This window comes from Malaclemys terrapin, chromosome 2 (genome assembly GCF_027887155.1).
Source record: "Malaclemys terrapin pileata isolate rMalTer1 chromosome 2, rMalTer1.hap1, whole genome shotgun sequence".
Lineage (NCBI taxonomy): Eukaryota > Metazoa > Chordata > Testudines > Emydidae > Malaclemys > Malaclemys terrapin.
In genome coordinates this window covers 185841171-185855162 of record NC_071506.1, presented here as the reverse complement: position 1 = coordinate 185855162, position 13992 = coordinate 185841171, and the positions used below count along the sequence as shown (strand labels likewise).

At 37.5% G+C, this 13992-nt stretch overlaps 1 protein-coding gene across 1 annotated transcript in view; it reads left to right on the top strand.

The window, feature by feature from the left end:
• Nucleotides 1–13992, top strand: part of ABCA13 (ATP binding cassette subfamily A member 13) — a 281687-nt gene that overhangs the window by 60402 nt on the left and 207293 nt on the right. Inside the window, exons 12-17 of the mRNA XM_054018854.1 lie at nt 1668–1762; nt 2014–2190; nt 2597–2802; nt 4030–4169; nt 5847–5961; nt 7968–12728. Coding sequence (XP_053874829.1) covers nt 1668–1762; nt 2014–2190; nt 2597–2802; nt 4030–4169; nt 5847–5961; nt 7968–12728 — 5494 coding nt within the window. The remainder of the gene's footprint in view (nt 1–1667; nt 1763–2013; nt 2191–2596; nt 2803–4029; nt 4170–5846; nt 5962–7967; nt 12729–13992) is intronic.

Below are 13992 nucleotides of genomic sequence, written 5' to 3'. Positions count from 1 at the left end.
TGGCGAGGAAAAAAATGCTTTCTTTACATAATCACTTTTCAAAGTAGAAGCACAATTTTAAGACACAACATTTAATTCAGAATCAGGCACTTTATATTTCTAAATTCAGTTACACCACTATCAATCAGGATAACTCCACTGAAGTCAGTGGAGGGAAACCAGTGTAAAACTGATGTATTGTAAGTAATATCAGGATTAGGCCCATAAACTAATTTAAAACCATTGCTAATTGGCTTTTGCAAGCTGTGAATATAAATTCTTTAGGGCAGGAACAGTCTTTTTTTGTTCTGTATTGTACTCCCAGCACAATAGGGTCCTTGTCCTGGGTTGTGAGTTCAATCCTTGAGGGAGCCATTTAGGGATCTGGGGCAAAAATCTGTCTGGGGATTGGTCCTGCTTTGAGCAGGGGGTTGAACTAGATGACTTCCTGAGTTCCCTTCCAACCCTGATATTCTATGTCTATGTCATAGTTGACTCAGGTTCGTAGGCGCTTTGATAATAAAAACAACTTATAGTTGTAGTAATAGTCCTGACTGACTTGTGAACCCCAAGCCTCCAAGAAATTCAGGGTCATGCCCGTAGTCTTTTTTTTTTTTTCAGGTGCATTAATTTGAAATATTTTAGGCCAGATCCCGACGTAAATTGGTGTAGCTGCACTGATATTGATAGAGCTATGTTGTTTATACCATCTGACGATTTGGAGAATTAACTTCTCTAAGAGGTAGGAAAGGCTGTCGCTTCTTTGAGAAGAACACATGTAAGGGCACAGCTCTAAGAGGTGCTTAGGGAACTAATATTTCACGAAAGCTTGGTGGCTAAATGCCCATCAGTAATGCATCTTCCCCTGTACGCAATATTCATAATCAAAGCAGTTGTCAGACAGTCCAATGCTCCCCTTGCACCAGTATAAATCACGGGAACTCCATTTAAGTCAGTGGAGCTGTACCAATGTAACTTGTGTCAGAGAAGAGAACTGCAGGGAATGGAATCTGAATGCAACTGCTTTTTGTGGCCTACTGCACTGTGAAATATGGACATTCAGATCCCAGTTTTTGGCTGTATTGGGGTCACTTTGTAAAGCTCCAGTATTATAAAGAGGTCTGGAAGCCAGAGCGGCTGGCCCCAGGAGGATCACTGAATGTTGGAGGACCCTTGGGTAGTACAGATCCAGTGTTGCAGCTAGCATAGAGGCTTGGGAGCTTCGCCACCCTAGCAGGCATTGCACAATGTCTCCGAGAGCTCCAGGAGAGCATGTCTACCATGCCATAGAGGTGCTGGGTATGTGTTCCAGCCACACATAGGCAGCAGTGCTGGCTGGATTTAAGACACGCAGGAAGCAGAGCCTTGGACTCATTCCCTCCCAAAATGCTTAGTGTGAATGCTAACCAAGAGTCCCTTCTTTCTGTGAGTGCAAAGAGTGCAGTTGTATACACCTTCTGCAAAGGCTTCTTGTGCTTTCCCTATCAATACACATAATTGGGCCTACATAGGGGTATTATACTTACATTATTACATTAATAGGGGTATTACAATTTCATTATGCCATGGTTCATTCATATTCCAGAAGGTAGGTTTGTCTCTTTTATAGCACATCAAAGAACTGCACATTTAGAGTCACAGGGATAAATATTTCCTTTTCCTGAAAAAAATGTATACATGTCTTACAGAAATTGTACATAATCTGGAAAAAATGAAGCCCTTTATTAAAAGAGATGGGCTCATGCATCTAGACATTGAAACACTCTTTTTGGAGTTAAAACAGGTAAGTCATTACTTATTCATAGTCTTTAAACAATGTGCATAAAATCCACAGGTTAAAAATGGTTCCTTTTTGTTCCTGGTATAGATCGTGCTTGCTAAAATAAGTGGTTCACCATTCTGTTTGTTGGCCTTAGTTTAGTTTTGTTTTTATTTTAGATGTTATAGTCTTGGAGTGGTATGGCTAGGGTTGAATTAAATCAACCTCATTACACTTATTTCATTTTCACAGTACTTGTGTTAATTGCATTTTAGATCGTGATGAGTAACATGTCCTGTACATGCCAGCATCTGCTCACCATGTTTGAGAAAGCTGTTCAGCTTCCACAGGACTTAAAAGTCAGAGACATTTTAGCGGGGTTCTTTTGCCACCACAACTATCCAAATGAGACTTTCAAATTAAGCAACCAAATCCAGTCAGTAAAGGAGTCTGTAAGTATTTATGAATATCTTTTTCTTCTTTTTGTAATTTAAGACTTGAAGTGCATCCTCGGTTTACTTCGTTTTGTACTGTCAGAATGGCTTGGAGTAGGAAAGTACTTTCAATAAATTAAACTATTTATAATATTATTGTGGTAATACGCATACAACCCCTGTGTGTATCTTGTGTGTCCGTGACAATTTGGATGAGCCACCTTGCCAGGACATCCAGAAGGAGAACAGACTGAGGACCTGATTCTCATCTCTCAATCTCACCTACACCTATATAAACTGGGAATAGTTCTACTGAAGTCAATGAAGATACATTAGTGTACGAGACAGGGCCCAAGTCTCAAAAAAGCATCTTCCCCTTTAATAGCTTACTGCATACAAACTATTGCTTTCTTTATTTTCAAAGGTCCTACTTTTGCAGAAAGTACTTCGTGGAGAACAGAGCCTGCCAGATTCAATAATGGAAGAATATTTGGGATGGCAAGAAATAGAACAGCAGCTCACTGAAAATAGTGCTGCTTACTGTAAAATTAATCAGTTGCTGAGCACAAAGACTCTATCTGGGGAGGATGTCTACTTCCGCTCTTGTCAGGAGCAGCTACTCCACTCATTGTAATCACTCATACTTTTTTTATATATATATACAAAGGGCCTGATTGTATTCTCTCTCCCATTAATCTAAATTGGGGAGAAACTCCATTGACCTCAGTGGAGTTACACCAATGTGGAATCAATGTAAATGAGATCAGAATCCAGCCCTGTATCAAGAAAACTTGCTTAAATATGAAGTGATTTTATATTTCCTCTCAAAAGTTAAATCTAGGCCTAACATTGTTAAAATACAGTTACATGTATACTACATGGATACTGAGAGGTATTTTCTTAGAGCACGGTCTTGCAGATACTTAAGAATGTAACATCCCATCCATTGATGGGATTACACTTGTGCATGAAGATACTCCTGTGCATAAGTATTTGCAGCATCAAACTGTTCTATAGAGAAGCTTGGTTTATTTTTTAAGTCTTCATTAGGCCCAAACCTAATTCCATTGACGTCACTGCCAGAAAGCCCATTGATTTAAATGGCAGCAGGAACAAGCCCATTGTTTGTACTAGCCTTTAGATATTAGATAATTTATTACTGTCTCATTTTTGTCCTTTTCCATTTGTCAGAAAATTGATTTTTCTCCCCCTACATGTTTCTAAATGAATTAGAAATTGACTGGGGTGTTTTGTTTGCTTCTCTCATTAGAGCATCAGCCTCACAGATAATTACAGCATGACCCTGGTGATAGAGCGTAACTAAGAGAGAGGGCCCATGTGCCACCGCAGTTGGCTTTACAAAGTGCTGTTTTTATGCAGGACACACAGGAATGTTGGCTATAGTTTCTCTTTTTTTAATGACAAAGTGGTGGATGATTAATACAAAGTAGGTATTTATAATCGGGAAGATGCACTTCCCTCCCAGATTGGAACAGTTTTAGACTGCCACGTTTTGAGATAAACTAGTTGTTAGTATTTCTTGAATTCATTGTGCTTTTTCCATCTGATCAACAACTTGTGTGGCACTAAGGGCCAGCCTCCCAGTTCTGCTCACACGGACATCAATGGGAGTTTTGCCCTTGATGCCAGTTGGAGCAGGAGCTGGCCATGAGCTCTGCTTGCCTGACTCCTGTGATAGTTGCTCTGAAGTCAGTAGGACAGCTAGTACAAGTAAAACAGCAGGATTTAGCTCTAAGCATACAGCAGAACCATGTGTGCTGATCCCAGTGATTTTACTTCCAAAAATCAACATTCTGATCATGGTATATCTGCCTTCTGGGTCCTTGATCATTTCAGGGTTATTCATACACTTGAAGAAATATGGTTTGCTTTTGAGGAGGACCCGTATTGGAAGGACTTAACAACATTTGTTAGGAGAACATGTGAGATAGCTCAATATGTGAACAATGAAGAAGGTTTCACCAGAGGTCACTCAAGTAAGTAAAAACTAGTTATTGCCACAACAAATTCTTTGCTTCTAATGGTTCTGTATGCTTCTCACAGTACAGTACTCCAAAAAGAAACAGGCAGTTTCATTACGGGTACATTTCTATTTTCAAGAAAACTGCCACTCTTATGATTAAAGCAGTGGTTAAACTGCTAGCTGAGGAAAAACCCAGAACATACAGGGTCTGATTCTGCACTCTCTTACCTCAGTGTAGATCAGGGGTGATTTAAAGCTGTGTGGGAATCTTTCAACAAAACAGTTTTTTGTCGTAATATACTGATTCGGCGATACCTTCAGGAAGGTTTCTCAATACCTGAATGGAATTTCTGGTCAGAGGGAGACTGAGATCTCTGAATAGCCGGTAGCCCAGGGCATGGGTGAGACCCAGGTTCCAAGTTCCTGTTCTGAAGCAGGTAGGACTTGAACTTGGGTCTCCTTCCCACATCCAACTTGATCAATTGGCTCTTGGCAGTTCTGGGGTGGGAGTGCTTCCCTTGTTTCTCATAATTATTTTTTTCCCTAGTAGATCTTGGTTTTGTCTTGGCATGGAGCAGAAAAGCGTTTTGAAATTTTTGAAAATTTTTGTTGGGCAGGAAATCTGTTTCTGAGTCTGACCCATCCTGTGAATGCTTTAGTTACTATTTGTAGTAAAGCAGTTAGATCTGCAGCATTTCCAGTGTTAGATTTTGAAAGTGCTCAAGATAGTGCCAAGCACTCTAATATCAGGCACCTGCTTCCTTCAGTTCCCCCACCCCATTGTTCCTTCACCTCAATTCACCATCCATGTTGGCACACATTTTGAAAGACACTGTCTGCTCAGCCCATTGACACATTTTCAAAATAGTTGTTAATCAGTGTCTCTCAATTGAAATGCAAAGCTCTAACAAAAACAGAGCTTAGAAATAAGCACTGAATACCCTGACGCTAAACAGGCCGTTGAGAGAATTTGACCCCAAAATAAGTATTAAATGATTGGATTTTTTTAAAAAAATCCTCCTTATGATATGAACTGGTATGACCTGAACATATCCCACAAAGCAAGATAATTGATTGCATGGAATTCAGAGTGGTGGAAGCTGTGGTGCACTACAGGATAACCAGGGCATGCTTGTGAATTTCACGATGGTATTTTTTTTTAAAAGTGCTAAGAAATGAAAGGTTACTGCTGAATTCCTTTCCCCTGGCTGGTGGGAGACATTCAAGACATATTTCTATAATAAAAATCAATCTTCATTTTACAGTAGCTTTGCACTTGGTATTTAATTCAAAATATATCTTCATTTCTTTCTGTGATGGCTATCACTGGAATGTTTTATGCAGGTCTGATATTTATTGACCCTCTATCGCAGTCCTTTAAACCATTCAATACTGCGTGGTATCAAATTGCCCTTATAAAGTGTCATATTTTTTCTTCTTTAAAGAATGTAATTTCTGGATTTCTGTAGGAGTATCACAGAATGTAGCTGTAATCCTCTTCTCTTCTGATCTAACTGCTGAACTCAGTGAGAATCTTTTCAATGACTTCAGTGGGATTTGGATAGGGCCCCTATGGAACAGAGTTCACTTTGCTTCTCTCTGCTCCATGACAGCCTGCATCTAGTCGTATACTGCCAAGACAATGCATGATACATTTTATAATTTAAAATAAGATGTATTTTCTCTGCAGATGATACTGAAGCATCTCTTTGTTCTGGACAAAAGCTCAATCTGAAGGCCATCATTGATAGTTACATAGCATTTCTGCAAAACTTAACGAATTCTCCATTCATTTCATGGTCCAGGTAAGTTAAACTAATTCAATTTCAATGCTTCCCTCAACTGTTTTCCAGAACAGCATGTTGGTTTTTTTTTCCCCCCTGTATTTTAGCTATTTTGTAATGTTAAATTAGATTATTTTTGTCATCTTAAGGAGATGGTTAGCATTTCTACATGTGACCAGTAAGAAATACTATCCTATGTAGGTTTCAGGGTAGCAGCTGTGTTAGTCTGTATCCTCAAAAAGAACAGGAGTACTTGTGGCACCTTAGAGACTAACAAATGTAGTTAGTCTCTAAGGTGCCACAAGTACTCCTGTTCTTTTATCCTATGTAGGATCACAGAAGGTTATATATTTGTGGCCCTTATTCAAAAGCTTTAATAGAACAGCTCTCTGCAGCCTGCGTATTACCACAGGTAACCAGTGTAATAGGCTCTTGGAAGACTCTAATGTACTATTATATTGGAGTCTCTCTCTCCCCCGCCTGCCCTCGCCCTCCACTAAGTTGCTTGCATTATTGTCAGGGCTATAATGTCTACTTGAACAATACAGTAGAATCCATTTAATCAACACTGTTACATAACATTTCCATCAGGGAGCTGATTCAGGGCAGCCAGTGCATTTCTGTGATTCTAAATACATTAATGGCACACTTAATTGTGAAAAATAAATTTTAAATTACCTGCCTGGTGGTATCTGTAAACCTAGTCATAGTAATTAAGGGGCATAGATAAGCATTAGCTAAATTATGTTCCACAGTCTGTGAACCTAGTTTCACATTATGCAGTTTTCTTGCTCTGTATGGCTGCTAAATGTTGACTTATTTCTTAACCTGTGGAATAGACAGAATTAGCATAAGTGCAAAAGAGGATGAGCACTCAGTAGTATGTAAATTCTAGAATTTAAGGCTGCTTCCACAACTGAACCACATTGCTCATCCGATGGCCTGTCTTGTACCCTTGGTAGTTAAGGAGGACTCCCTAATGATTTGAATGAGGAGTTTGCTTAAAAGTGATGGTACATGGTCTGTTTTGTTAGATGCATAGAAATAGGACTGAATTCTGCTCCCATTGAAGACCATGAGAGAGTTTTGCCATAGAATTTATTGGGAGCATGATCAGGTCACATAATCAGCCACACCGGAACAAATGCACTTGTCCAGCTGTATAAAAATGTCAGTAAAGCAAGGTGAGAAATGGGGATTGTGGCAGTAAGACAGTACCTATAAACTGGTGCCTGGTGTGGTGTAGCTACTCTGCTGGTATGGAAACCATATAATTTCTATTGGCTCTGTTCACGGAATTTATAAGTTTCCTGAGTTGGAGCTCCATGTCTTGAGACCCTCTGATCCCAACATTCCTTGATTGTTGAGTCCAAACCTTAGCTCTTTTAAACCAACCTTGTAAGGAGAACTGGTTTTATTTATTTATTTATTTATATATATATATATATATAATAAATAAATATGTTTTGACTATATAAATACGTTTTGACTATATATATCTGTATATATATATTTCAAAAACCTTGAAAACTTTCACTTTCTTCAAAAAGAAAATAAAACACATTTTTCTACCTTTTGTACTTGTAAGGTCCTTGATATCAAGCTAATCAGTCTGTAGAGCTTCAAGGCTTTGCTGGCTTCATCAGCAGAATATACAAATTCCTTGAACTGCAGATGTTTGATTCTGCCAACTTTGCCAGTAGAAGTAGGTGCTCTTAACACAGCCACCTAGCCTCAACTGTATTTAGAGGACTTATGTGTCGTGACTTTCTAATCACTGTTTTTTCATGCTTTTTAAAATAGCATGCGATTGTCCGTTAATGTATTACAATTATGGTCTTTTTAATTGTTTCACTATTGCGCAAAATGTGCTTTGTCTATATGAAATACATTCTACAAACACAATTTTAAGATGTAAATATAGCTATGTTCTAGTAAATGGTTGATCAACCATTACATAAAACTGATTTGCGATGTAACTTTCCAATAGATGACTAATTTGAAAAAAATCTCCATTAATGTTACAGGATCTTGACATCTGTCAAAGAGCTTTTGAAGAGGGAAAAGAACATACAGGTTCTTGAGGAGGAGGAGTCGGTCTTCATTCTACAACTTGCAGAATTCATACAAGAAATGTTGATGCCTGGTTCTTCAGCCTCTTCAAGCCTCCAAAACTTACAGTCCCTAACAGAAATAGCCTTGAATAATGCAATTATGTGGCTTAACACTTCTGCCAATATGAAGGCAGATGCTACAGATGTTCATATATTTTCTGAACTCAATAATGAACTACTAGAGAATTATCAACTTCTTGCAAGGCTCTGGCAGAGTGAGCAGCTGGAAGTATTTTGGCAAGTAGTAAAAAAGGTCTTGGATCAACGTGACCATAGAAGTCCAGTGGAAGCAATAGAGATGCTGCAGATGTTCTTATCTAAAATTATAATATCTTCTCTTCAGGAAAATCAAAAAGTCCTTAATAAAAGTTTGCAATTCTTCCAGAAAATTCTTACAGAATGGCCTGAATTGAGTTTTCTTGACATAGATTATGTAAACAACTTCAGTGAAAAATTCATAAGGAATCTCTATGAGGTTGGAGTGTTGACTCAAGAACATTTCACTACCGCTCTCAGCACCATTCATGCTATGAGAAATGTCTCTTCTGTTCTAGTCTCAAATACAACTTCTGTGTCCAAAGTACAAGATGTAGGGAAAATTGTGTCTGATTTCTACCAAAGCATCCCAGAGATAGGGGACAGTAATGCAGCCTCACTTATTCAAATGCTTTTCTTTGTCTTCCAAAACATTGATCAGTTAAGTATCCAGAGTAATAATTCTGTGCTAACATTCTTCCAGAAGATCTCAGAAGACATTTCATCTACTCTAATTCAGCATGATTTCCAAAACATGAGTGAGGTTTTTCAGTTTCTGTCTGAAGCTATACATCTCCTCCAGGGTCTCACCCAGAAACCTCTCTGTGAAAAGTTAGCAACAGTTTACAACTACGTAGCGCTCCAGGCCCAGTCCCTAGCACAGAAAGGGAAACAAGAGATAGAAGTGGTATACAGTACTCTGGGGAGCCTTAAAACTATATTTTCAGACACAGAGCTTCAGACAACTGCCTTTCAGTATTTGAGACAACTTTTTGACGTCTCTGCAGAAAGCTTGTTAAATAATGAATGTGCTGATTGGTATACGCCTAGCATTCCTTCTGTGAGGCAAACCGGAGATGTTCATAACTCACTTGTACTCCCATTGGTCAGAGTTCTGTCAAATACATCAAACTTCAAAAGTGAGCTAAATGTGCCTTTTGCCATGCATTGCACTGCTACCTGGCTTCAGATGTGGACAGAGATTTTGGAAGAAATGTCTGAAATACTAAGGTTGGATTTAAATTTTTTCAGTTATCTTCGGAATGGCCTGAACCACCTTTCTGAAGGCCTCGAAAATTTAACCCATGCTGAACTGTGCAATGCAACATTTACAATCAATCCTGAAACTACATCAGCAATACATCTACTGAAAATAATAACAGAAGCTTATAACTTAAATGAATGGAAAGACTTTGAGACTCTAAGTGGTCTCATAAGTAAACTTAGCAATGTAATTGATGCACTCAGCTCAATTAAAAGAGAGAGTTTAGAGGAAGCTTTTCAAACAATGGAAAATGTGACTGTCAAATTGCAGAAATCTCTATTGAAGGTTAACGTTAGCAGGGAGTTTTTGGATTCTTGGTTTGATGTTTTCCTTCCATTGAGTTCTAAAGTGGAATATAGAGATATACATGTAGATTTCATTGGGCATTCACTTTCAGATATTCTAACACTTTCTACAGAAGAATTTGGAACTGTTCTCACTGACCTAAGAGAGACAGCTGGATTCCTTAAAAATATATCCCGAGATCAAGATCTATTGTCTTGTGTGATGATTTTCCAGAATGTTACCAAGTTAGTTTTGGAAGATATTTTGAAGGAGAAAAATGTTTCACAGATAAGTGTTCTGTCTCATCTTAATCCTCTTCTAACCTCGGATAATATAGTGAATGTATTAGAGGGTTGTAATAGATGGATGTATATTATCAGTAACCTCAGTGAGAAATACATCACTTATTCCCACCTTGAGAATGCAAAACGTGTTTTATTTTTGTTGACATCTCTGGGAAGCATTAATGAGACTGATACTAGCTTAAAGAATACCCTGGATATTGTTAACATGACTTTTAACCTCATAGAACCTCCATGCTTACTAAATGGTTCTGATGCACATTGTGCAGATGTTTATTTCAGCATTCTAGCAAAAATTTTAAAAGTTCTTCCTACGTTTTCTGAAAAAGATGATGGACAGACTCGTGACTTTATTTTTACTCTATTGAATGCGTCAAGGGGCCAAATTCAGTCAATTGTCAAAGACTTAATGAGATTCTCACCATATACATCTGACTCAGAACAGATGTATTTCATTAAATTAATCACTGGAGCCATCAAGAATTCAAGTGAAGTCCCTAATTTGCCTCAGAGTCTCCAGCCTCCTTCAGTAGCACTTTTGAGAGGAATTCAAATTTTTCTGAAGAATATAACTTCTGAAACCCTACAAAACAGCTCATCTCTTCTGGACACTGTAAATCTCCTAAATGCATTTGAAGCACTTCCACAAGACAAAATTATGAGCTTCCTAAAGAAGTCCTTTCAACATCTGATTAGCTACTTTATGTCAAACTTGCCTCATAATATGCAAAGTTTGCAAAACATAACTCTGCATACGTGGATGAAAGCAGCAGACCTCAATGTGGAACTAGTAAGGAAGGCACTAAACATCTTAAAGTCTCATAACCTTACCAATTTTCTGATACGATCAGATGATAAAGGATTTCCAAAGCATATGGCAACTTTGGTGAAAAACATTGAGAATGCAGATCTAGAATTCTTAATAGATCAACTCAAACAAGTCAGGAAAAGCCTGCATCATTTCTTTAAAAATATCAAAACTGTGTACATTGAGAATTCTGTTCTAGACAAGTTGACAGGCTGGGTAGATTCCTTTGAGAACAATTCATATTCTTGGAACTTGACCAACTTATGGCAAATCACTCAATTATTTAAAGAGACTGAGCTTGATGATATATTACAGGTGCTCTACATTCTTCCTGATGGTGTTAGTCTTATACAGCGATTGGCTCACAAAAACATCACTGATGCCCTAATTGAAGTGTACACTTTCACATCAACTCAGGAAGCAAACATGTCAATAAGTACCAAGGAAGATTTATCCAATAAAGTAGATAGCCTTTTAGAGTTACTGGAAGTAGTAACTGATATGCCTGAGGAATCTGCAAGGGCTTTGAGTTGTCTGACTGCAGTTATCTGCTGGAACCTCACAACAGCAACACCTCAGAATGACCCAGCTTTAAGGACTTGTAACTTAAATACACACACAAATTTTTCGTCTATTTACAACACGATTGCTGACGTACTTGAGAAGTTCAAGCTGACAACTCCAGGGGGACATGACCTATGTTTTAATGAAGATTATCTGAGGGAGATCACTTACAAAGTGACTTGCTTCTTTCATCAGTTCAAAGAGTGGAACTCCATTCTTCTGAAGCTTTCTGAGATCCACAACATAAATAGTTTGGCTCTGAAACAGCTTATGGGGTTTTGGAATAAGCTATCAGTATATGTTATGGCTTTTGGAAATAGTAGTACCATCTCAGTCTATTGCTCTTCCACACCGAAGAGACAAGCTGCTTTACAGCTCATAGAAACACTAAACAACATGACATCAACAGAGATGGCAATGGCCAAAGCTATTTTTGAACAGTTAGCAGATCTGTATCATGCCCTAAAATTGGATAGAAGCACAGGAATGTCTGTTCCAAAGACTCTTCTTACTCGTTTAAAAAGTATGGCCAATGAAATTTCTGGAGCGCTGGATAATGAAGATGTCTTGTCTTTTCTTTCTGCAGTCCAGCCTTTGCTGACACTGTCTCCTGTTGGAAACCAAACTTACATGGTGCTTATGGCATTATCAGCTTTGAGTAGAAACAGTAGTTTGATTGGTAACTTTGAGGCCCTTTGGCTTGATACAGAGAGAGGCATACAAGATTTATTAGTCAATTTTAGTGTTCCAAACTTACTTTCTGTAATAGACAAAGAAGTTCAATTACTAAGTGCAGCAGCCAGAAAAAATTCTTCATTGGCACTTGCTAGTTTATTAAAGCAGTTTAATTCTTCATCTCTAGAAACTCTACTAAGAAGCTTTGAGGACTTTCAAGAAGTTGCAAGAGACTGGCTACACGAGTACACTAATAAAAATGTCTCTAGAATAATAAATGCACTAGTCCTTATGGCCAATGAAGAGTCATCTGATGACATAGTACTGATCATCAAAGGTATCATTGAATTTTTGGAACTCTTCACAAATGGCTCTAAAGAAGATCACATTGATATATCATTTGTTGCTGATCTTCTTAGTGGGGAAAAGCTGAATAATGTTCATGTTGCTCACGTGATTTTACAGAACAGTCTGCTTAACATGCTCTCTGACCTCACTACTAAAGAAGAGGTACTGGACTTAAATGGTACAGACCTTCAGCTAATGGACTTCATTGATTTGTTTTTTGATGATGCACAATATGAAAATTATGGAAAAGAGATTGCCTCATTTCAAAGAAGGACAATGGAGATGATAAAAGAGTTTTTACAGATAATCTTTTCATCTTCTGAAGGCCATTATAGCAACAAAATGTTTGTCTCATTAAAAAACTTACATAAGGATATAATTGCAGAAATGAGGTGAGTGTGTGTATGTCTATTAACCTTGTGTCCAAATACATTAGAGACAGGGCTACTGTATATTTGTAACAATTTGGTTATACATTTTATTGTAATTCTACTTTAGAACTGAACCTGCAAGTAAACCAGCATCTGGAAGCAAAACTATATTTAATGGATCAGGGCTATTATTTTATTTATCTAAATTTCTGCAACAGTTTTGGATTTTAAGATACACAGTTTGGAAAGAATGATAGTGCAAAACATTTCAAGGCACTGTTTTGTATCTTGTAAAAATGGTATTGCTCTGAAAAAAGGGACTGATTTTTAAATGGTATGGGGTTGCTGCGCCAAATATGGAAATACTTTGAAACTAAACTCCATTGCCTTCGCGGTGCCCAAACATAGAACATGCCTCCTAAATTCTCTACTTGAAATGGTTTCAGTTTAAAATTCAAATTGAGTATAAAAGTAATTCATTAAAAAAGTAACTGTTCCTATACCCATGCCAGGAGTCTTGAGTTGCGAACTTTCATGGAATTTTGTGCAAAATAATTGAATCGCTGAAGTTTTGAGGAATTATTTTTGTACAGACTAAATTAATCCTGAAGCTGCTATCAGTGCACTATTAAAACTGGAAAATCGAGCACACAGGTAATAAAAGTAGAGGCAACACTTAAATCCATTTCACATCCTCTGTATTTCATTATGTACACTGTAACATCTAAAACTGAGTAATATAGTAAAGCATGAATTTACCAAAACACAAAAAGGCACAGAAAATTCCATGTGTTCAATATAGCCAAATTAATGTAGAAAAGTTAAACTTTGAATTTCTTGTGTTTGATTTTTCAACCAAACAACTAAAAAATACAACCTGCTTTTGGATTTTTTCCAACTTTAAATGTTTGTATCTTAAAAGTTATTGCACCACTTTTTCCTCAAGTTTGAATTGCTTTTTTCTTCAGTGAATAATCATCCAAATTTATAGTTTCTGGCATCAATAGTTCAAGTTGTGATTAAAAATTTAATTTGAAAATGTGGAAAGTGTTTCTTCTCCCCCCCTCCCTTGCATAACACAGAATGTTAAATGGATTCTGCTCTAACATCATAATAGAAGTAAAATACAATGGCCTAAATAACAACTCATCCAGTTTTATGCTGATATAACTCTGTTGACTTCAGTTTGTCGGGGTAATCTGGCTGTTGACTGTAATGAAGTTACACTAGTGTCAAGCTGGAATAAATCAGTTATGAATGAGGTCTACAATATCTAATCAATATC